Source organism: Bubalus kerabau, chromosome 1, assembly GCF_029407905.1.
Source record: "Bubalus kerabau isolate K-KA32 ecotype Philippines breed swamp buffalo chromosome 1, PCC_UOA_SB_1v2, whole genome shotgun sequence".
Lineage (NCBI taxonomy): Eukaryota > Metazoa > Chordata > Mammalia > Artiodactyla > Bovidae > Bubalus > Bubalus kerabau.
The window spans coordinates 155893477-155918900 of NC_073624.1; the positions used below are offsets into that span (position 1 = coordinate 155893477).

A 25424-nucleotide genomic window follows, 5' to 3' on the forward strand; every position below is an offset into this window, starting at 1 on the left:
ACACTCTATCACCTGCTGCTCCCCCTGCACAGGCTCCCCTCCCCCACCCCACCCCATCTGCCCGCCAGAGGCCCAGGCTCAGGCTGTGACCCTATCAGTCACTTAGGTCTCCAGGAAGGAACTATGTGGCTGGAAGGATAACACATCTTATCAGAAATGAGTACCCACAAGCAAATCACAGAGACTAAACAGCACTTAAAAGATTAAAGGAAATAAATAGAAGCCACATAAATGGTATTGAAAAAAATCACTTAGAGGTGATATGCATCTCTCAGCAAGCAAGCAGGCACTCTGTTCTTGACCTGCATTTATCTTCCTTTCCTAGGAGAGGGGCCAGGCATCCCAGGCAATGATGGAGTAGAAAGGGAGTAAGATTGAGAGACAGAGAGAATATGTACGGGTGTAAGTGTACTTTTGCACTTTGCCCACCTTGGGATGGGGTAGAAAGTCTTGCACTGACTACCCATGTAATACAAAGTCATCTTTTAATATGGGCCACTTGCAAGGGTTGTATTTTGTTCAAGATGACCTAGATTAGTTGAGTAGCATGTGAGTTGATCTAGTAGGAGGTGGAAATTCTTTTCTTCTTATCACACAAGCCTTCTTATAGTTAGGATGAAATGTCCATAAAGGTTTTTTACCTACCCTAGCCTAGCTTTAGTCAAGTCCACCAGATGTTGCCACGGTTTTATCCAATTATACAATAAGCCTGTGTTTGTAGGAAGTCACAGTCTCTGGCATTTCTGCTGGATTCTTTTGCTTAACTTTACTTTCCTCATTTACACTGGGCTAATGATACATAACCCTCTCTTGTTAAGTGCCCATTAATCTGGCACCTGGTCGCTATCTGTTTACCTGCAGTGATCTTCAGAGGGAAGACTTGGAAGTTAATACCTGTTCGCCAGCTCCAGGGAAACACCTAGTTCTGGTGCTAAAGTCAGGCACCTACTATGCAAGTAAACGATTTATTTTCATCACAACTCAGAAAGCTCATCCATCATAATCATACTGCATTTAAACTGGGATTTGTTCTCTTAAATGAAATGCATGTTCAAAGGTTTCCTCGTGTACTGGAAATGCAGATCTGTTCCCTGAAGAGATGGGGCAGGGTGGGTGGGGGTGGGGGGGTGCAGGGAAATGTCTCCAGCTTAAATATACGAATGCTGTGTAATGGAGACCATTACACGTGGCTTAGATCCCACTAGAGGAGCCGTGATCACTTCTGCCTCCTAAGTAGGATATAAACCATATTTAATTATTATCCTTTTATATGGATTCCATCAATTTCTGCATATTTAAGGAAAGCAGATTGAGGAAAACTTTTAGTTAGGCTATAAAATATAATTTTCATTTCACGGCTTCTGTGACTACATGAGAGGAATAAAAATTGAATTAAAAAGGGAGACTTACTTTGGTGAAAGACAAGTATTAAAGGAATGGGCCACTACCTCATGCCAACACACACGTCCAGGTTCACAGTTAGCCTGGTTTCTGGCTAATTATAATACACCTCTGTCTCCGGCATTTCCACTAAGGTCCTCCTGCTGTGGAAGCAGTAGGAAGATAAGATCTTTTAGAGGAACCTGACTTACCAGCTTCTTTAAAACACAAACAAGTTCAGGAATCCAATGTGGAATTTTTATAGGAGCTGAACTCCATCCAGTCTCTGAGTACTCATAAAATTCAAGGGCTTGTTTTTGCGCATCCCTAAGTATAACACTTAATGTGCTCTTGTAACTTCCCAGTGCTCGCTTGTCTAATGGGCACTGAATCTAACAGTTTTACAGTTTGGGAAGACTCAGTGCTAGAAAAATGTCAGGCAAATCTAATGAGCCTTCAGATCCCTTGGTTTGCGCTGGAGTTTAATTTAAAGTTACAATGATGTTTTAACATGTTTGCTTATCCTTGACTAAAGAGGATTCATTATTTCAATGACATAACCTCCAGACAATGTTCTGGGAATTGATTTAAGATGTGGTGGTAATTCCAACAGCCTTAATGCAGAGCCGAACATCTGTAACAACATTTTACTCAACGTTTCATCGGCACTTTTTTTTAGCAAAAGCAAGGCAACGTCTTCCAGAAACACTGGCCAGAACTCCGGGCTCCCTTCAAGATGATCATATACTTTACTGCATTTTTTAAAAAAAGAGAAATCCCTTTCTTTATTGGCCTAGCCAACTCGCCAACACTGTGTAAAGGTTCATCAATGCCTCTTCACGGGCACTTTGAGTAAAATGGGCAACAATTTCAGCTTGCCTATGTAGTCCAGAGCTGACCTGTAGTGGACCCAATTCTCAGCTCCAGCCTGGGGCACATTCCTTTGTCCCTGTTTCCTCAACAGGGTTTAGGGGGATGATGCCCTCCAAGACTTAAAGGTGAGTTTGTTGGCTGCAGTTAAAAAATAGTTCAAAGCAAATAAACTCGGAAATGTAATAAAAGGCAAACAACCCATAAACATGAGTCAACTGGCTATCTCCATTACGTTATTAATCACCACATCTGGCGAAACCCACATCTGCACACACTTAGCAGATCATTAGTAATGTCATATTCACACTGGAATCACTCAGAATAAGAGGCATGCAAAGTGGTTTGAACGCAGAGGCATCGAACTAACAGGGCTTCCGACTGGAGTCCTGTGCAAGCTGCGAGTTTTGGGGGAGAGTAGTTTTAATGATTATTTATCATTTTGTATGGGTTTTCTCTTTGGTATTTTGCTGCCCAACAAGCTAGATGCATGCTGAAATCCACAGTAGCACATCTTCCTTCTCCCCCTGAGCTCAGCATGTTAAGGTAGAACATTAAGGGGTGCAGTTATTAAAAATTGGGATGGATTCCAGAGCTCCTTCACCTGGCTCGGTCACAAGCTGAGAATTGTGAGCTGTGTTCTTGAACTCAAATGGGTCTTTGGGATAGCGTGATCTAGCTCCAACCTTGACTGCCAAACAATAACAAGAAAAGAAAACGGAAATTAATCCTTTGTGAAATTTTTCATTGGAAAAGCTCCAAACCAGTTTTCACAGTGAACAAAATTATAGTTTTAAATTAAAATGGAAGTTTCTTCCCTCACAGCTAAATTGCAGGGTTTTTCCTCTTTTCCCCCTGATGACTTCTTGGAATTCTTTTCGCCGCATTATTGTTATCGATGTCAGATGGGATAATGTGTCAGCAGACAATCTTGCTTGTGTCATCATTTCCCCAAATATACAGAGTTCCTTTCTCCCCCCATGATATATACACAGACACAGACAATTCAATTTTGCAGAAAGACCAAACTCATTATCTTCTAAACCCTGCTAAAATGCATCCTCCTGAATAATCATTAGAGTCCAAGTCATCAACCCTCAATGTGAAACTATCATTTTCATCTCAAACCACTGGCTTGGTTAGCTCCCTTGGTTGTGATACCGCTGCTTAACTTGCATTAAATGCCAGGGGTCTGCCACTCCTAAGAAAGAGTGATGTGTCGCATCTCCTTGTATGGTGAGTGATATCAGAATCGGGTGTGTGTTTTCAGCCTTTCAGGATGTGAATGCTGTTTTACTAAAAATGGCAACTTATGAAATTGTGGGACTAGAGATTGAACAAGTGTGCTTCCTGTTTCCTGGGTTTATCAAACTTCCCTTCCTCCCAAGAAAAATCAAGTAAGTTGTAGTAATACAGTCATTTTTCAACAAACTGATTCATGATAGACAAAACTCCCAGGCTGACTCAACCTCTCTATAGGATGACTGCCTCAGACTTTCACTAGGAAATCTGGGCTAGCAAACTCCAAGGTCTTACAGTGTAGCCAGGAAAGAGAAATCCCTGGCTTGCAGCACACAATGGCACCTGTTTAACAAAGGGATGTTTCCTGTCTTACAATTATAGACCACCAGAACCCTGGCTGTCTATCACTCAAACCAAACGGGTGAGGGTATGTATGTTCCCATAAGCAATGAAGGCAAAATAAGAACAAGAACAACAAATGCCAGATAAATAACCCATCCTGTGAGTTTGGTCATATAACTGCTATAAAGGAGCACTTAACGATTGTTTCAGGATGAATCTTGTGGTGGGAATGCTATGTGCCCATCAATGGGCTGAGCAGCTATGATAAAGTAAGACAGGCATCTGAGCCAAGTTCTATGCCTACAAGGTCAGTAGGCAGCTCAAGAACACGGGGAAATTAAAGTGGGTGATATCCCGGAAGTAAGAGTTTCTGGTCTGACAACCTAGTGTGTGTGTGTGTATCTGTGTGCGCTCTGTAGCATCTGGCTCTTTGTGACCCCATGGACTGCAGCCCACCAGGCTCCTCTGTCCATGAGGTTTCCCAGACAAGAATACTGGAGTGGATTGCCATTTCCTTCTCCAAGGGATCTTCCCAACCCAGGGATCAAACCCACATCTCTTGCTTGGCAGGCTGCTTCTTTACCACTGCACCATATTTCACCAAGAAGTTTGGTGAAGCTTTTGCAGTATTATTGATAAAATCAATCCCCCCAAAAGCTGATTTGTTTGGAAACATCATGGTGAATATTAATACAGAGCTCATTAAAAGATGAAGGATACTCCCTACCCAAAGCAATGTGAACACTAATAATATCACCAACACGATATACATAACTCTCTACAACTGAATAATCACTTTACCATGTACAGTATCAGGCAGGATCATTTTACAACTTCTAGCTGAGAAACAGTAAATACATTTATTTGGAAAACCTAGAGGATGGAGGCTGGAAACAACAATGACCTGTTACCATGTAAAATGAGGGTGGAAAGAGTCCCCAGGCTGCCTGAGTCCAGGCATGGGGAGTAGCACCCCATGGGAGACTGAGGGGGCAGGGAAGGGGAGGCTTGTTGGAGCTTTTTCATTTCTGCCTTTTGTGGAGCTAATAGGAGAATGGGAGGGAGACTTTAAGGAACAATGGGTTATGTAGAAGTTAATCACAGGGTATATTTCTGGCTCTATTCACTGCCTAGGAAACCTGAATTGTGTAAGTTTGAGGCCATCAACACAGAGTAATGAAAGAATTCAGCTCCTGCATGGGAAAGAGAAGAAATACTATATAAATATATTAACAGAATCCACATGACCTGGTTTGTAATGTTCTCTACAGAAATACTGTGGCCTAACAGATCCTCAAGAATCAAATCTGGTGGTGTAGATGTACCTTCTGTACCGACGCACCCCATCTCAAACCATAGCCTCCTGTTCTATATGCATCCTGGTTAGAGTCCAACATTCCCCAGTCTCCTGTATCTAGAATCTCAGCTCAAATATCTTTACTAACAATCTGACCTGTCATTACAACTTGCCCGGTGCTCTTGCCCTGCTCAGTATTCGGTAGAAAATTTCTCTTGGCAATCCAGTTGCCTTCGGTACTTTTCTTTTCTCTTTTTCTTGGAAGAACTGTCTCCATCACCTCAAGGGCAAAGAAGAATCTCAAAAAAAGATTACAATGTATAAGCTTCTTAGAGATGAAGACAGAGAAAACAAGGAAAGTTTAAAAGCAAATACACAACGGAAGTGAGAACTGCAAGAATGTCTTTGAATTTTCACTATGGAGTTTGGAGTTGGGAAGACAGTAGAAGAAAACTTTTACTTTGAATTAAACAGAAAGAAAATGTATAGGAGTTCAACCAAAACAGCCTCTTCTCAACTTTCCTCTCCTTCTCTCCCTGCTTGCTACTCCCAACACCAATAAAGCTTTGAGGTCAAAAAATGTGTCTCACTTCTTTCTGCAACCGTGACACATGTAGTACACGTTTTGTGGGGACAAGCTTCAGAATAAGGATGAAATCTGCCAAGTTCCTGGCACCAACAGCTGCCGTCTTTCTTTTTATATTTCTCAAGTTCTGGAATCAGCAAACTATACTGTGGAACATATTTGTGTAGAGCTTATAAGCTAAAAATAATTTTTACATTTTTAAGTGGTTGAGGGGAATTCTAAGGCGAATAATATTTCATAACACATTGAAATGATATGAAATGGAAACTTCAGTAGCTCTAACTAATGTCTTATCATTACATGGCCACGGGCATTTGTTTACCTAGCATCTCTGGCTGTTTGCACTCTACTACACAGAGATAAATAACTGCAATTGAGACTGTGTGGCCCGCAAAGTGTAACACATTTACCCTTGATAGCAAAGGTTTGCTGATTCCTGCTCCTATCTTCTCACATTTTCCTAGCTTTGCAGTTTTCAAAAAGGACAATGCTCTTTCCAATCTGCCAAGATAGCCAGACAATGAAAGCAACACATACGGAACTCACTTCCAGTGCACAGATGTGGAAAAGTCGGGAGGGGAAGTCAAGTCAGGAGGGAAGTCGGGAGGGATGGAAGTATTAATAGTTTAGAGCCTCAAATGTCCTTCCCACCAAATCTGCTATTTGTCTGGCAGGCTCTTCTGCCTTGGGGGAGACCAGTCAGGGGAGTTTCTCATTTTCCCGTGCGAGCTAAGTTAGAGCCCTCCACCGCGCACTTTGAGAATCAAGGCCAACCTCATTCACCATGAGCAATTCCTCGGACCTGTCAGTGTGTGCTCCAAGTCCACCCGGCAAGAGCCCATCCAAGACAACAGATTAACCATTAGACTAGATATGTTGAAAATATACAGCGTCAACCTTTCCCCAGATAGCTCAGAGCGATATATAGATGATTATTTCAACCGTCAGCTGCCGCATAGATTTAAACCCCTGCACAATAACTCCTGGATTCATCTGCCCCTTGTCAAACTTGCACAGCTTTACTTGCAGGGTACATGGTGTGGCAGTTTCACTGTGAACCCAGAATGATCCAGACGGCTGCTGTCTTTTTGTTAACAGGAAGCCAAACTGATGAGTTTGTAATGCATTTCTTATCAAAAGTACTTTCAGAAGAGAAAATGTGCCCCATACGTTTGGCTAGAATTTCACATTGACTAGATTATGGGCTTAATCAGAACATCTCTGTGATTTTCTTGGGGAAACAGATAAATTCTGCATTCATCCCATTCGAGTCACCTTATGCCCATAAGAGATGTATATATGAATTTATAATTATTCTTGATTTTTCCCCTCCTGCAGTATACTTAATAAAAATCATCAGTTGGAGTCTATGAAGCTATGGTGCTGAATAGGTTCAAGCATGCTAGTATATTTTTTAAAGTTAATGCTGTTCCTTTTGAGCTGTGTGTCTGAAATGATCATTGTGAATAAAGGGATTGTAATTTTCAACTCAAATGTTTAACAAAGACAAAATGAACCGTAATGGAATTTATGGAGTCTGTGAAGGAACTCTCTAATATGGTTTATTATCAAATAGATTTGGATTTACTGTAGGGCAATCTGGTCTCTCTGAAATGTATCAAGAGAAAATGCCTGGAAGGTGCTGGACACTGTTCCTGGAACAATTCAAGTGCTCACATAGATGGCAGAGCCGCCTGTTGTGCTGGGTTCGTTATTCTAACCCCTACTGACTTATGAAATTCAGTACTTAAATGCCAACGCTAAAATCACTATTTGTCCTGCCTTTATTTGAGATTCTAACATTTTATTCATCATGCTTTTTTTTGCATTTTGATGCTTTAAAATACTGCATGAACCTATTATTTATCTTGGGGCTTCCCTGGTGGCTCAATCAGTAATCACCTGCAATGAAGAAGATGTGGGTTCAATTCCTTGGGTCAGGAAGACCCCCTGGAGAAGGGCATGGCGACCCATTCCGGTATTCTTGCCTGGAGAATCCCATGGACTGAGGAACTGGGCAGGCTACAAGTCCATAGGGTCATAAAGAGTTGGACACGACTGAAGTGACTGAGCATACGTTATGTATCTTGATGACTACGGTTTTTGGTGACTCCTTAGATTTGGTGCCTCAAGCAAGTGTCTCATTCTTCCCACTCTGGCCACAGCCCTGCCTGGCCATTTCTCAAGAGTGTTCTAGGCACTGGACTCTGCCTGTGGTTACAGAGAAGTTATCTTAATTTGCCCTGCCTGTGTGTATACATGCTCCCTTGTTCAGAACTGGACAAGGCAAATGTAAAATATGACTCCTTCTTTTGATCACTTCATGCTGTCTGTATAAGACTGTTCAGGAAAATCCTTGCAAGAAAGGCTTCCTTGTGGATTTACAGATTGTCAGACACCCAAAGGAGTGGAGGAAAGATCATGCTGCCTCTGGAATCTGAGATATACCACCAGCCTAGGGTGAGAATCAGAAGATAAGCAAAGGGTCAGGTCTCCCGGACTTAATTTCACACCTCACATCAAATTCTCCTGCTGAACACAATGTGTATTTACTCTACCTCTTTGAGGTAGAAGTTTTTATTTGCTTACGTGTGTTGACTCAGTGGATACCTTCTTTCTCTTTTTGTTTTTCCTCCCGCTAAACGGCTTCTAGTAAACAAGACTGGCAGAAGATGTCAATCAGATTTTCATTTCCATTTTCACTTTGGTATTTATGTCTTCAGAATTAATGCTTGCCCCAATGATTCTATTTGAAGATCAGCCTAGGATCTAATTGTGTGTATGTTAAATTATTTTCTAAACCATAAGACGCTATACAGATAAGGACCATTATTATTACTAATATCATTATTATTATTGGTTCATCCATAAACACCATATCTGCCACTGAGCCAGTCTTGTCAAGAGCCCCCTAGCATTCTAACATGTATTCCACATGACTGCACTGATATTCTCTCTGAAACTCAGATGAAGGTAAAATGCATGGGTTTTTAGTGTAACCCAGGCGCACTGCATGGCCTGATGAAGAATGCCCTGCCAGAACACTTTAGAAATACTGTATGCTTTTAACCTTGGGAGGTAAGGACCAGTCTGGATTGTGACTTTACACTAGACACAGCATTTAGTATATTTCCTAAGGGCATAGTCACCTTCTAAAGATGTTCTCAAACTATAAAATCATCATCCGTATTCTACCATAATTTATCTTCAGACATAGCCCCTGCCACATTTGAAAATGGGAGCGCACGGCAGGACATTTCTGGTCAACACAGAGCAAGCGGAATGCAGGTGCAGGGCTGGACCGGGTTTAGGCATGAGCAGGCCTGACCCTCCCTGGGCTCAAGGCTACACTAATAATACCAACCCAGGAGCACCCAGGTCTGTGGACTTCTCCTCCAGATCATTTGCTGTCAGAAGTCTGTTAGTGAGAACAGCATGAAGACATGGGTTTGTGGAGTAAGGTGACCTGTTCAAGTCCTAACTCTGATCTTCATTAGAGGTCTCATCTTACACAACTCCCCCAATGTCACAAGATCCACGCAGAACAGATGAGAACACCAAGATCTGGAGATGCTGTGGGCTTAAGCGAGATAACCAGTGACCATATGCTGAGACAAATACTGTCTTGGTGTGCTCTGCATAGCACCATCTGGCTGCTCCATCAGATTTTACATGTAGGATAATCTTTAAAGATTATCCAAAAAAATATGGATTTTAACTGTTTAAAAACCTTGCAAAAGACTGGGCTCCCATCCTAGGAAGGTAACTGTCTCACAGGACATGAGCTCACCAGCTCCTCAAATACCCCCATGCTGCCTCCTGGACCCCCAGTCACATGGCAGGTACCCCGTGTCAGCATCTCTGGCTCTGATTCCAGTGGCACTGAAGCGTGCTATTCCTGAGACAAGGAGCATTGGGGTGGAAGATCCCTCTACATACATCAACTACTACTGAGCTGCAGTGAGGAGAATGGTTAAGCACACAGGACTTGAAACCACTCTGTTCGGTCTGAACTTGAGTATCTGGTAAATTACCTAAATTCATTTTTCTCACCTATAAGCTGGGAATAATCTTTCCTCACAGGGTGGTGGTGAGGATAGATTGAAAAAAATGAAGAAAAGGGAATAGCTTGAAAAGTGCTAAGAAGAGTTCCTGGCAGGCTCTTGATAAATGTTACCCATCATTATTATCTTGGCTTTGAGAAGTCAAAGTAATTAGAGCTCTTCACCATCACAAGGCCAATCTGCTTTATTTTGATTTTTTCCTACTCAAATGGGTTCACAAACTCTCCTCTGCCCAAGGCAACTGAGCTGGTATCCAGCTACTAGAATGGGGTGAGATTCACCACTCCACCCCCATTCTCTACTCCTGTCGACAGTCACCTTTGTCCCATATTTCATATGGCCCCAGTGAACTGCTCGGGTCAAAATAATTAGGCTATGCCAAGTGTCATAAAAACAAGAAAAGCCAGAAAACGTTTAAAAGGGCCTCAATTGAAGAAGGCTGGAACCATTCAGAGCAACAACAAATGAAAGTCAGATGGAAACATGGAGAAGCCCCACTGTTCCCTCTAAATTACAGGAAATTCATGTTGCCTGATTGTGAGGGGCTTTTCCTTGGATTTCTCGTGGGAGGTCATGGGATTGGGGCATGTGCCTGGGAGATGATAGGAGGGCCAGGGGGATGATGAGGTAGAGGGGTGGCGACTCCTCATCTGTTCCTTCCTTTCACCTCCCTACTCTAACCACCCTTCAAGAAACAGGTTAGCTTGCTTCAAGGGAGCCTTCCCAGATGACTCTAACAAGGCAGAATCCTTCATTTCTTTAAAGTCCCTTGGCACTTCTCATCTCACATCCCTTTGATATCTCTTTTTTTTTTTTGCATTATTATTTGTTTCCCATTTTCCATGCCTTCTCCCCAATTAGACATGTAAGTTTCATAATGCAATCTACAAATCTCTGAATCTCTTATAGTGCTGAGCCCCTAGTAAAGTTTCTAAGAAATAACTCCTAGTTACCAAGGAGGTATCATTGCAGAGGGAAAAAGCACAGCCAAGTGGTGAGGAGCCCAGGTCTAGCTAGGTCCAAGCTTAGACTTACTGTGTAGCCTTGGCAAGACCCTTCCCCTTCTGAGGACTGGCATTAATTAAGCATAGGAGTTTTTCAGCTCTGCTTTGTAACGGTTCTGGGCTTAATCTTCTCTTCTGTTACTTGCCAGATATCACAGGAGCCAGCCATGGACTGAAGGCCTCATAACCCTACAACCACAAATAATTATCCACAACTTCCTACCCAAAGACTCAACCCAAAGCACTAAAGACTAGGAAAAGCAGGATTTCTGGTCCAAGGGAAATGGTTCTCAACTCCTCCTTTCAATAGAAGAAACTGGAGAACTCTACAGAACACCAAAGCAATTCAACACAAATCCTGAGGAATCAGAGGTTAGGCATTTCTTTTTTTCCAAAATCTTTTTCAAGATGTACAATAAAATAGATCCACAAGTCTAGTTGGAGTAACAAGCCAACTGCATTAGAGTTATCTATAATTGGGTAAAATTCACAAGTTGTATGAAATAACAAGGTTGCATGATAATATCAAGTGAGGGCTAAATGATGCCCCCTAGAGAGAAAGGGTGAAAAGGTCTGAGAGGTCAGGGAAAATAAGACTGGAAACAAGAGTTGGATGGCGAGAGATGTCAGTCTCATTCACCTGTGTATCCCCAGAACCAAACACAGGGCCTGGCACTCAAGCTGTGATGCTGAATAAACCAGGGGTGGGAAGGGCATGCTGGGTGGGGAGGTGAGCTGGAGCAAAGACAAGGAAATGGGGGGTCATTAAGTTTAGGGACTAAAGGAAAAGCAGTTTGGCTGGAGTAGGAAGATTTATTTAAAGGCACATTTGGGGGACATAGGAACACAGAAAGTGTACAGGCTTTGAAATCCAAATGGCGGGATTTGGATAATACAGTAATAATCTGAATCCTCTGGAAGGTATTTTTCCTTTGATTTCAATACTCAGATCCAGAGAGGACAGTATGAGGTTTGCATCTTGGAAAAGTCTACCAGAAATCCCCGTAATTCAGTCTACTTTCTTTCTGGCCACTTAGAAGTTATAAAGGTTCAAGACAAGATGCACACACATGTGCACGGAATTGATAAGGAAGAGACCCCTGGCAACCGTCCAGGTCTATTGGAGGCCTTGATTTTACTCTAGAGAGTAAAATATTTCACAGGAAAATAAAGTTATTTAATGCCTGGGAAAGGGGTCTTGTGAAACCCACAGGCTGCTTCCTCAAAGCCCAGCCAGGTAAATCTACCCTTGACCCTGGGTGGTTATTTCCTGTCTTCAACTATACATGTTGATCCCAGTCCATATACACAGAACTTGAAGCTACAAAACCGATTGCAATCAATACTTTGAAAAACATTTTCAACAAAGCCAGTGTTTTCAAGTGGATTCACTGCAAGGAAATGTTGCCCCCAATCCTATACTTCATGGTTTCACCTAACCAATAACACTTCAGGATTTTCTCTGCCAAAAGCATATAAGTGGATAAAATAAGAATGTACATGATGTCATCTGGATCCTTAACCTACACCCCTTTAGATTAGAATGCCTAGAAAAAGTTTTTTAAAAAACTCAGAGAAAAATTCCTATAGGATTCCCAAAATTAATTGTTTCAAAGTTTTAAATTACAAAAAGAGTAAAATATTTGCATTGAAATTTCTCCATTTGACAATGAAGAAAATAAACCCAATATATGAGTCATCCTGGAATGTATTTTAATTTCCCCGTTACATAATCTCAATAAATCCACTGTCTCCTAAATAAGCCATGTTTATAGCAAACACCCTGTAAAAAAGCAATACTGTAGATTAAAGAAAAAAAAATAGTAAAAATATGTAGTTATGTCTTTAAACAAATTTAAAAGATTGAAAAATTACCCGTGGGTGGATTAAAAACAAAAAACAAAAGTAAATTTTGCCTGTACATTTGTTTCTCCCCACTCACTGTTGACCAGCTGATCAGCCTTTGTGTGGATAATCTTATCAGAAAACAAAAGCAAAAAACCCTCTGAGCCTGTTTGTCAGAAATTTAGTCCTGGCCCAAGGAGAAAAGCAACCTTCTTTGGTTAACTTGGATTCCAAAGTAATTCTTGATGAAAGAGCATTATGTTAAAATCATTTTTATATAGCACATTAATCTGGAACAAAAGCCCCCTTTATAAAAATGACCCTCATTATCCTGGTATGGAATGAAGCCTAGGAAATTAATTCGTATAAATAAACATTAGTTAAGAATGAGACTTGCTGCATAACAATGATCAGATGGCAGAGGTAATCCAGTCTTAGGGGTGAAAATATGGTATTGTGTAGTTACCTTTTAAGAACAGCAACAGTTATTTAACTAGGACTTGTTCCAAATGAGCCTTAAATCAAGCAAGTTGGATTTAAGGAAATCTTTGCAATTTAAAGGCGTTGCCTTATTTGAGGGCTGTCTCCTCAACAGAAAAACAAATGAACATAGTTTTAGAAATTCATTGCAGAGAAATAAAGGAGAGAGAATCTGTAAAAGAAAAAGCAGGGAGTGGATGGCTGAGGGTAGGACCTAGAGTGATCCAGGAAGGTTTCATTTATAGAAGAGCAGCGCCACCTGCTGGTAGACCGGCGTTTCGAGGCCCTCTGCAGCGTGGGGGCCATCATCTATCTTGCAATCTATGCATAAATATACAGCAGTATTTTTCAGCTGCTGTTATACATAAGAATTTTATTACCAGTCGGCAGATTTCTAACACACTGGTTGCAGTTTAATAATCCTCTATTACCTGAAGTATGGGTTATATAAAAACCTAGAATGTTAATTGTTGACAAACCAATTCTAATACGTAAAGCACTGTAAGTCACCCAGTAAATATCCAAATAAATCAAAAGGGATGGCTCTTTTTCCTCTAACAACATGTTATTAAACTCCACAACTTGATCACTTATATAAAAATGGTGTTCACACATTTCAATGTACTAAGAAACAAGGAAAAATGCATCATAATCTTACTAATGGGAGCTTTCCCTTCATTTACAATTTAGAGGAAAATGTTTTTGCAGAGAATATTTTTCCCATCTTTAAAAACTGGACTTAAACCAATGTGTCACTTAGGGAATTTTCTCATATAACAAAACCTGTGTTATAAACAACTAAGATTGCATCTGTAAAAGGTTATATTTTTTAAATGGCACCATAGGAGTCACAGAGCATATAAGTCACTGATAGAGTGAGAAACAGTACCTGTCATTTTTTCCAGAAAAAGATCATACAAACGCGATAGCAAAGGACCGCAATAAAAGGAAGAAACAGGAATGTGATAGGTGACTCTGATTAGATCAGCAAAGGAAACTGTGAAATAAATTAACATCCAAGCACCCGGGAAAGGCATATTGCGGCTTTACGGCAAGTGATCGGTATGCAACAGAGAAGGCTGGTGATTTTGTAAGAACAGAAATAAAGTGCAGGCTGCGAAATCTGGCGGTGATAACTAATGACCACACTACTTACAAGTCTGATTTGATCTCTAACAGAAAAAAACTAAAAAGCACTCTACAGGATAGATCTATCCAAATAGGAATCAAATTTTTCACTTGAAATGAAAAAACCCCAAATGGGATCAAAGGACCCCAGAAAATGAAAAATGACAGTTCCTATGTTGCCGTGATTTGATCTCAAGCCAAACGACCACGCTGATAACATTCTATAGCTTAAGAAGAAGGTACGGCTGTTCTTGGATCATAATGGGAAGTGGGTGAGTGCCACTGCCCATTCAGCTGATGGGAAGCCTGCTCTAATTTCAAAAACGTATTGAGATTTAATCTCTAACAACTACAGTGAAGAAGAAGCTGGTCCAGCAACCAAAGGAGCATCCCTTAACACACACACACACATACTCAATTTTGTTTTTTCTGATGGGAACTGTGGAATCCCTCCACATTCCATTCTTCCACCTAAGTTGGGTAAGACATGTGTAAAGAGAATCAAATGTCAGAGTGCCTCCTGTAAGCCTACGGCATCTCCAGTTACCTATCCCAGGGGACTTGAGGAGGAGGGTCTCGAGCATGAGCAGAGAGCATCTTCTCTCCCGTTTCAGCTGGTTCCCACTCATGGGGAGAGACAGGGTTGCCAGAAGCAATTCCAGGTAGATGTGGAGGGTGTGTGGGACTCTGCAATCTAGGGCTGTAGAGACTTGAGTGGGTCATCCAGTGTATTAACACAGCGAGAGAAGGTCCCCGCAGCTGACTGGGGTCTGAGTGATTAAAGGTACAAGCCCTGCCTTCAAACCAGTTGGGACAAATTCAAATAATGGGGGATCAGAGTTTGATGAAAGTGGCTTGTTTGAGTTAGAAATGTACTGCAGATCTGAAGGGCTTTGTGAGGTTACTCCAGGAGGAGTGAAACAATTGGTCTGCCATGCATTCCCAACTCGCACCTCAACCACTAAGACTCAAAGGCCTGATAACATACAGAAGGGAATGTATCAGCATCCCCAGATCGACCACAGACTCCAAACACTCAGCCTACCAGAGAAGCAGTGGAAGAAAGAAGAAACAGTGGTCATTTCTGCATCCAGCTCTTCAAGAGTACTCTAGCAGTCAAAGGAAGCAGCTGCTCAGAAACAAATGTTTTGGTCAAGACGGCACGAGGAAACAAGAAGCAAGACCTCTAAGCTCATCTCCTCTTGTCTCTTGAGATTCGTGCCTAATAAACTGTGGAAACATAATCCCAACACAGTGTATATGTTATTCAGCAAATCTGTGTTGAATTCCTACTGTGTGCCTTGGCTGCTGTGTGTAATACACTGGGAATCCAAAGACCAAGGAGAGTTGTGTGTGCACATTGTTTATTTCTACAAAGCTCAGTATGAAAACCGCTCTAAATGAGGCTTATAGCAAACTAGATGTCCATCAACAGATGAATGGATGCAGCAGTTGTGGTACATATAGACAACGGAATATTATGCAGCCATAACAAGGAACACATTTGAGTTCATTGTAGTGAGGTGGAGGAACATACAACCTTTTACACAGAGTGAAGTACGTCAGAACGAGAAAAGCAAATATCGTTTACTAATGCATATACATATGGAATCAAAAAATGGTACCAATGAGCCTATTTTCAATGAAGGAGTGGAGAATAGAGAACAGACTTGAACACAGCAGGGGAAGGAGAAGGGGGGATGAACTAAGAAAGTAGCACTGATATATATACACATTGATACATATGTGTAAAATAGATAGCTAATGGGAAGTTACTGCATAACATAGGAAGCCCAGCCTGGCACTCAGTGATGACCTAGAGGGATGGGATGGGGTGGGCGAGAGGGAGACTCAGGAGGGAGGGTGTGTGTGTATATAAATATATGTGTGTGTGTGTATATATACACATACATACATATATAGTTATGACTGATTCACATTGCTGTATGGCAGAAACCAACACAATACTGTAAAGCAATCATCCTCCAATTTAAAATAATAAATGAGGCTTATAGGAACTGTTAACAGAATTAGAGAAGACACACCCATTTGAGGGGGGTGGGGCAGTGAAGAAGTCTTCACAGAGATGGCAATATTTGAACTATGTGCTTAAATCAGGAGTCAGCGAGTGTTTTTCTGTAAAGGTCAGGTAGTAACTATTTTACTTTTGCTCTCTGTTGCAACTACTCAGCTTTGTGGTTTTGACTTGAAAGCAGACATTGATAATATGCAAATGAATGGCTGTGACTGTGTTACAATAAAACTTTATTTACTAAAACAAGGAGAAGGGCCACAACTGGCTGGCCTCTGCTTTAAAGGATGAATAAGTTTCTATCAGCTAGAAAAGCAGAGGAGTCACAGGCACAGGGAAAAGTTATACAAATGTGTCTATAACGAAAACAAGACATTTTTTAAAGAAAAGTTAGATGAAAGATACATGGAGAATGGAACTAGAAAAACAAGTTGACGTCAAACTGTGAAGGGCTTTGAAGGCTGGAGGTTGCCCTATTGAAAATGAGAAGCCATCAAAAGTTTATTATTTTCTCCTTTAAATGGGGTAACAACATGATGAAATCTGTGCTTTAACATAATAAATGCAGTGGCGGTTTAGTGGCGAGAGAGACTAATTAAGTGGCAGGCAGCGGTAGTATAACAGATGAGAGAAAAAATGAGGGCTTGAAGTTAGCAATGCCACTAAGGAGAAGAGAGGGCTTGAAATGTAATCTGGAGATCAAACTAGATGGCTTGGCCATCAGTAGGATGGAGGAGAGAGCAGGATCACACAGAACCCTTAGGATTTCAAAATGTGTATCAATACTCACTCAAGCCATCTCTAGACTGTCCCCACATCAGGTCTGCTCAAAGAAAGAGACAAAGGCAGGGTGTGGGTATTTGGTACCATTGACCCTGATCCTTGCACTAATCTTACTAACAGGGAAATCAACAAGCAGAAGAGCCCAACTGCTTGTAAAGAAATTTGGAAGAGGTGATGTTATGAAACCTCAACACCACTCAGGCCTCAAAGATCAGCTGAGGTCAAGATCACCATCAAGAAAGAAATTTTGATGGAATTCAAAAGGAAAGAAACGTTCTCTCTCCCAGTCCTCTGTTCCCCTCGTTTGCTCTCCAACCTTCTTCCAAAAATACACTGAATTCACTATCTCTATGCCTACTTTAGAGATGGAAAAGTCATAAGGCAACTTCAGTAAGATAAAGAATGATGAGAAACAGAGTCACAGTTGGTCCGTGAGGCCCTATTACTGTCTCCTTTTTTCAGAAGAGGAGACTAAGGAATAGAGAGGTTCTAGAGCTGGTGCAAAGGCCCCTGAGAGCAAGGGATGATGTCGACTCTGGGACTGCCTAGATAAAATGAGACAATGTCGGTGCCTAAGGCATTATTCTTATGATAGCAATCAGCATCTGCCAAACATCCATTTGGTGAACAGATCAAAACATGACTGCATCAGGACTGTTCTCTAAGTCCCCAGAAAATGTACAAATCTCACTCCTTCTTTTTCCCTGCCTGAAGGTTCCCAAGAATGTCAAGCTTTAATTGCCAAGGAGATCACTTAGTTCACTACACAGTGAGTGGGAATAGCTTGGGAGTTCCCTACTATAATGTAGAGAAAAGACAGGAGATGTTAGCCTATCAGAGACCCATCTTTGTGTTCATGGAAGAAATCTGTGAAGGAGCGGCCCTCCCAGAAACTAGCACCTTGCATATTTCACATCTACATCCCTAGACCTCCAGGCCACATGACCTGAATCTCTACCTCCTCCCCATCTGCATTCATGGCAAGTTTCATTCTGTCATTTTCACTGTGCATCTCTTTCCTCTGCAGGTCATTGTACCTCCTTTTTCAGGAACACCTGTTTAGGGCTTGGGCTTTGAAGAATCGCTGTGAATGAGTTCTCTCAGTTGGATATGTTATAAGCCATATGTGGAAACTGATTCATCTGCACTGAAGAAATGACCAGATCAACCTTGACAAAATGCAGAGAGCAATTCAAAACCACTCAAAGGTAAGGGAACACTTGCTACATCCTGGGATTGCTCTGTGAGCAATGGCGAAAGCTCCCTGCCTACTTCTTATCTTGAGCAGAACACACAGAAAAATGATACAATAGAAAATATCCATGAGACATGAAGCCTTCGGACACCTTAAGGCGAGAGGAATTGTCATTCTGGTGCTGCAGGACTTGATTTGCCCACAAGTCAGTGTCAATGATCTTAATAGTCATGAAGCGAAAGTGTTAGTCGCTCAGTCACGTCCGACTCTTTCCAACTCTATGGACTGTAGCCCAGCCTGCCAGGCTCCTCTGTCCATGAAATTCTCCAGGCAAGAATCCTGGAGTGGGTAGCCATTCCCTTCTCCAGGATATCTTCCAAAGCCAGGGATAGAACTCTGGTCACCTGCATTACAGGCAGATTCTTTATTATCTGAGCCACATGGAAGCCATGAGCAGCCTTAGATGTGTCTCCACATTTCGGCAGGTTGACCGGGTCATCTACAAATAGTCACAGCTCTCTACAAATGGACCCATTTCTCACATGACCCCGCTTGATGCATTATTATGTTTGTGTCACCCTGACTCACATGAAAGTGACCAAGTTCATCAAAATTAGTAAAACTGAATGCAAATACCACAAGTCCTTGATTTTCTGGGATAAACACACTACATGAGCATACTTTGTATGGTGGTATCCCTGTCTTTCCTCATTTGAAACACTGGTGGTTTTTGTCTACTGTGATTTTTTTTTTTTTTTTTTTTGGTATTTGTTTCTAGATCTTCTTTCCCAGTATTGAACTTTCACAAAGAATATGGATTGTAACTCCTAGCTGATGATTTTTCAAGATCCTTCAGTTATGTCCTAGTTTTTCTTTTTTCTTGCTGTATTATTCCCTCTGAATCTTCTTGTACACACACATGCATTACATCTGTATACCTATATCTGTACAGATGTACATACTATATTGTAAGCGGCTTAGAAAGTTTTAGGAAACTTCACAGATCTGGGGTCGTCTGGCTTCTGGCAGACCTTCTATTCCTTTAGCCGATGGCTGAGAATCCTTCATTCATTCATTCATCAAATATTTACTGAACTGGAACCCTTCAGGCCATCTCCTATTCAGGTATTTTTGCCAAAACACAAAGCTCAGCCAAGAATGTGAGTGTAGTATATTTCTGGCCCTGGAGGGAAGGCAGGCAGTTCCCCAGGTCTTTTCTTGACTGAGTGGCAATCCAACTGGCTCCAGCCCAGAAAGCTGGCAAGGGCTCGAATGGAGATCACATTCAGGCAAGCAGTCGGCTCCACTCCCAGAAGACAGCCCTTGCTTGGTGGTCTACAGAGCGCCCCTGTAGGTACCATCTTATGTGGCTCCAGCTCCGAGGAGCAGTCTTTCTCACTTCACTTCAAAGTCTTCCAGTGTAGCTGATTGTCCCTGACGCAGACCTGCTTCAAAAGCTTCCACTTCGTGCACAGGGTTTTCTCTTTAGCTTTAGGAGTATTTGGTGTATAGTATCTCATCCTATTCTACAGAACGGGATAAAACCAGGACTTTCCGTTTTATGAGAAGAGGTAGGAAGAGTTTTCCTTTTGCTATTTCCCTTGGTGGTGGGAGGGTAGCTCCTCCTATGGATGACCAGATGAAATGATCAGAGAAGGAGGGCCACTTTGGAATCTCCAGACCCTTTTCCCCCAGCTCATCTGAGCTAGACATCAGAAGAATGCCTCCTCAGAACAAAAATCTAGGGGTTTGTCTTGAAGCTCTCTGCAAACGAGGCACTATTTATCAAAAAGTCTTTTTGATGCTATCTGAAATTTTAACTGTGTGGATCTGACAACGCTGAACTTGTTTCTGTCCATTCAGATTCTCTTTGAAAAAATGTTTGGCTGGAGAAGCAAAATTTTGGTAAGCAAATGTGAGGATGGATGATTCCTTGATTATCTAGGTAATTCAAGGTAAATCTAGGTATGAGGGAGCAGCCAGTGGTTAAGACTTTGCACTCCCACTGCAGGGGGTGCAGGCTCAAGATCCCTGGTCAGGGAACTAAGATCCCATCAGTCATGTAGCATGGCCCAAAAAAGAAAAGTGTTGGTTTAGGAGTAGACCTCTGAGAACATGGCATTTTCAGCATGCATGCTCTATCGCTGCTTGAGAGCTCAGGATTCGTGTGCTTTTCTGTGCTGTTTCAACCACCTTTTGGGGTTGAAGGTGTGCATAAATCCTCCAGTCCTGTATGCTCACATACAGACACAGTGAACTCAGATCAAATTCATGTGCACTGAGAAATGAAAAAGAAAATAAAATTGCACCATGGTACTTAGAAATGCCACATGACTTCCTCGGATTTTGTGTGGCCATACTTCACAGGAAATGTGTTTTGTATTTCCACTGGAGTCGGATAAGTGGTTGGAAATGACAGTGGATTCTCAGTGAATGGGATGTGAAGCACTTGATTATTTTCTTCCCTCCATAGATGGAAGATGTTCTGTGTTTCTGAGAAAGATGGGAGGAGAAAGTTGCCTTGCCATACACAGGGATTTTAAAAAAGAATTCCCAGGAGCTCTAACTGAAGCCACAGCAGGCAGCTTGAGTCACGACCCTTAGGCTGGTCACATGCCCCGATGGTGGCCCTCCTTGGTTTTGTTTCTGCTGCTCAGCCTAGGTCAAGGCCATTCATGCCACTGATTCAGAGATGCCTGGCTCTATCCCCACCAACACACTCAAGATGTGGGTCTTGCTGGAAAATGGGAGGCTGGTCAGGGAGGAAAAAGAAATACTGATTCAAAAAAGAAAATTGATGGAGTGGATCCCCAAGACAAAGGGCAGTGGAGGCAGCCCAGTAGGTCTCTGCTGCTAAGTCACTTCAGTTGTGTCCGACTCTTTGCAACCCCATAGATGGTAGCCCACCATGCTCCGCCATCCCTGGGATTCTCCAGGCAAGAACACTGGAGGGGGCTGCCATTTCTTTCTCCAATGCATGAAAGTGAAAAGTGAAAGTGAAGTCACTCAGTCATGTCCGACCCTCAGCGATCCCATGGACTGCAGCCCACCAGGCTCCTCCATCCATGGGGTTTTCTAGGCAAAAGTACTGGAGTGGGGTGCCATTGCCTTCTCCGAGTAGGTCTCTAGTCCCAGCCATATTGTTTTTATTGTCATCCAGTCACTAAGTGGTGTCTCTTTGCAACCCCATGGACTGCAGTATGCCAGGCTTCCCTGTCCTTCACTATCTCCTGGAGTTTGCTCAAACTCATATCCATTGAGTCAGTGATCCTATCTAACCATCTCATCCTCTGCTGCCCTCTTCTTCTTTCCCAGCCATGACTTCAGGAAATTCCCTAGAAGACAACTTCACAGAGCCCCAGTCGGAATCACAGTGACTGCTGGGTCACCTGGGGAGAATTAAGCTCAAGAAATTTAACTAATGGAATTCAGCCACTTCAGTGCCATTAATTCAAGTTTCTTTTAAAAGGATTTAATTTCTTGGAATTGTATCTGGATAATGTGCTTCAGCTGCGAGTCCTAGAGGCTGTTAGATGGAGTCTTCCTTCTTTGGGCTTCTGAGGGGAGCTTGCTCCCTCCTCCTCCTGGCATAGCCCCAACTCGCTGGTCTTCTTCATTCTCACAGAGGGGTTACTCAGGACCTCCTCAGGTCCAGTCCTTCCTTCCATGCCTGCCATGGAAGTCTTCCCAAGACAAAGCCTCTATGGCCCATTCCCCTAGCAAATACCTAGAATGCTTTTTATGCTAATAAGAGGGCCCTACTCAACCTGTGATTTTTCCAGAAGTCATGGACAGATGTGAGAGTTGGACCATAAAGAAGGCTAAGCACTGAAGAATTGATGCTTTTGATCTGTGGTGCTGAAGAAGACTCTTCCGAGTCCCTTGGACAGCAAGGAGATCAAACCAGTCAATCCTAGAGAAAATCAACACTGAATATTCATTGGAAGGACTGATGCTGAAGCTTCAATACTTTGGCCATCTGATGCGAGGAGCTGACTCACTGGAAAAGACCCTGATGCTGGGAAAGATTGAAGGCAGGAGGAGAAGGGGGTGACAGAGGATGAGATGGCCGGATGGCAGCATCGACTCAATGGACATCAGTCTGAGCAGACTCTGGGAGATAGTGATGAACAGGGAAGCCCGGTGTGCTGCAGTCCATCGAGTCAGACACGACTGAGCAACTGAACAACAACTCACCCTTCAAGGCTCTTCTGCTGGCACTCCCGGGCACAGGTCTCAAGCTCCAGCCAAACGGGGTGGCCAGCTGTTGGGAGGCACCAGCCCCCATCCTCTGCTGCCACACCCTCTCTCATGCTATGAGGCAGGACACTCTCTGCCTCCCATTCCCCGAAGCACATCTGAACTGCTCCGTCCTGTGGAACCTTTCCTCAGCTGACCAACAGGAGGTGGCCTCCAGGCCCCTACACTGCCCTCCCTCTCTCACAACAATCTCCACACTATCTCCAGCTCTCAGGACTGGAACCCTCGTCTTTCTTCCCCTTCCTTGGAGACAGACCAACCTATCCATCTTCTTCAGTAAGTCAATCTGCTAAAGGCTGCAGATCTAACCATCCAGCCTGACCTCAAATCTAGCCCCACCACTGACTCACTGTGTGAGTCCTGGCAATCTCTTAACCTCTCTGTGCCTCAGTTGCCTTATCTGTCAATGCACAGATGTGTCATTTACAATTGCTTCAACTGAAAATAAAGATTACTACCTCATGGTAAAGATTAAATAATATTTGTAAAGGGCACAGAATAGCACCTGCAATGCAGAAAATGCTACATGGGTGTTCAATTTAACAACAACAAACACACATGTATACACACACCCCCTTACAGTGTTAGCAGAGTCCCTTGCATATAGTAAGGGCCTCCCTGGTAGCTCAGTGGTAAAGAACCTGCCTGCCAATGCAGGTGACATAAGAACTGTGGGTTCGATTCCTGGGTTGGGAAGATTCCCGGAGGCAGGCATGACAACCCACTCCAGTATTCTTGTCTGGAGAATCCCATGGACAAAGGAGCCTGGCGGGCTACAGGTCACAGGTCACAAACAGACATGACTGAAATATATAGTAAGAGCAGATATTATACTAAGGCTAGTCTTAATGTGAATCCAAGTTTAGCAACTGGCCAATTCCCAGCACTGCTACATAAACAAGCCTTGGGTCCTAGATGATGCAAGATATATACACTAAGAGAAGAGGTGTCAACCTTGCTTCAAAAGGGGAAAGTGATTTTCCAGCAAATCTTAGTAGCCACTCTTCCCTCCTCACCAATGAGGATGACCTGTGTGTACTCTCTACATCCACTCTATTCTGAAAACAGTTCCCATTATGCCGTTCTGCGCTTCATTGCTTGTAGGCTTAAACGCGAATCAAAGAGATCCCAAACGCTGAGAACTTTCCTATAAGCATGCTGGCAAATCTCCTAAATCTGTTGGGCCAGATGACAAGCGTCCATCTCAGATCAGAGAAGCATCCAACTGACATGATGGGCACCATATGAGAAGAGAAGGTCCCAAAGCCTGATTGAGACCAGAGCGCTCAGATCAACTGCTCATTTCCGTCTGGATGGGATTTGCAGGGAGGATGCAGCGTAGCCTGGGCCGCCGCCCTGCAAGCCTCTCTCCAGTGGCTTTACACCATCCTCGGTCTGATGCTAATTCAAGACAATGCCTCATCGCATCACAACAAATTAGCCACAGACACGCGATAGCAATCAACTCAGGGGGCTGTCCTGAATGCGGGCTGGGGGATTCCCTGTCTCCACGAGCCACACGCTCCCACAGATGTTTCTAAAAGCCTCTTCCCAGAGGCCCATTTAGAGAGAAATTAAATGCAACTTTGACTTAATTAACGTTTTAAATGATAATGAATACAATGTAGATTCATAGGAGGCATTTACATTGTGTTGTAAAATTGATAAAAATTTAATAACTCTTTGTTAATAAGTTATGTCTCCCCAGACCCATAAAAGCCTAAGGCACTGCAAACTCCAGCCTGGGTCTAATCCAGGCTCCTGGTGCAGGTGGAGGAGGGAGGCAGAGATGGACTTGACATTTGCTCCAAGCCTGCTCTAATTCAAACCTCTGCTTGTTCATCAGGACTTTATTTCATACAGTAAAGGTCAGGATTTGGGCTCAAGGCACAGCCTTGACAAGAAAGCTCAAGTGAAAGGCGGGCTGGCCCTGGCATCTGTCGCCTGCGATAGGGGAGGAGGGGGGAGATGGCGAGCCAACTGGCCACATCTGCCCTCCACCATGGAGGTAAGAGGCAGGGTCCGCTGCCTGGTGGTAGGAGCTGTCAGGGCGAGCACGGTGACAACTGGTCACTGTCCTGAAATAAAAATGCAAACATAATTTCCATGTCACCTTGCATAAGGACTTCTGTTTAGCTTCCTTGTGGCATGCCAACGCCTTTTCCGGTTTGTCCTTGAAGAGCCCAGTCCCTTATTAAGGCATCATATGCCTGGGAAGCAGGGTGTCCCACAGACAGGGATGCACACAAAGCTCCCTCTCCTCTCCTCAGTCTGACCATTCTACTTCCTGTCTCCCAGCTCTGTTTCAAAGGATTTCTTTTAAAAAGTTGGCTGCTGTTTGCCTACTGTTCCCTTTCTCTTTCATCTACATGCAGTGTCTCTTCACAGCATATTTATCTTGAAGAATTCGATGGTACTATTTTTGAGAGAAAGAGGAGAGCACATCATGGTCCCCAAATGCAAGTCAGTTGCTTCCCCTAGACCTGTGTCATAATAGAAAAAGCAGTTATTTATTATGAATAAAAACATGATTTGTATGGAGATGTCCTTAGAGATGGACAATTAAAAGGGTTCATTTCGAAGGAAACTTTGCCGAAACAGGATGGTTGTCTTACAAAGTGCAAACTGTCTTACAGTGAGCTGCCCACTGTAGGAAAGAATATACTGTGTCACCTTGCTGCTGAATGTGGCTACCAGAAAATCCAGGGACAGACGTGGGCTTCTGCAGTCTTGCCTTCTACCAACAAAAGTGCCCTAAGATTCCCATTGAGGTCCATTATGCGTGGAATGATTAAATGGTTTCCCAGGTTGAGTTGCTTTCCTGTTTTTCCCTTCCTGTGATGAAGTGCAACTGGCCAAATCAGGGCACATGGGCCAAGCCTAAAGAGGTAGGGCAGAAGCCAAAGGTTGCTGCAG

The 25424-nt window shown here is 42.9% G+C and overlaps 1 protein-coding gene and 1 long non-coding RNA gene across 4 annotated transcripts in view; one reads left to right on the forward strand and one right to left on the reverse strand.

Annotated features, from left to right (window-relative positions):
• KCNMA1 (potassium calcium-activated channel subfamily M alpha 1) overlaps nt 1-25424 on the reverse strand; it is a 771468-nt gene that overhangs the window by 109993 nt on the left and 636051 nt on the right. Inside the window, exon 19 of one of the 3 annotated variants that reach the window (XM_055536844.1) lies at nt 22440-24586. The exons of the other annotated variants lie outside the window; for them this stretch is intronic. Within the exon in view, the coding sequence (XP_055392819.1) occupies nt 24579-24586 (8 nt within the window). The 3' untranslated portion in view covers nt 22440-24578. Of the gene's footprint in view, nt 1-22439; nt 24587-25424 lie in introns of those variants that run through there. 3 annotated transcript variants of the gene reach the window in all.
• LOC129621144 (uncharacterized) lies at nt 10223-17347 on the forward strand. The gene is made up of 3 exons (XR_008699018.1): nt 10223-10318; nt 10935-11157; nt 17174-17347. It is a non-coding gene; the product is annotated as an uncharacterized LOC129621144 (long non-coding RNA).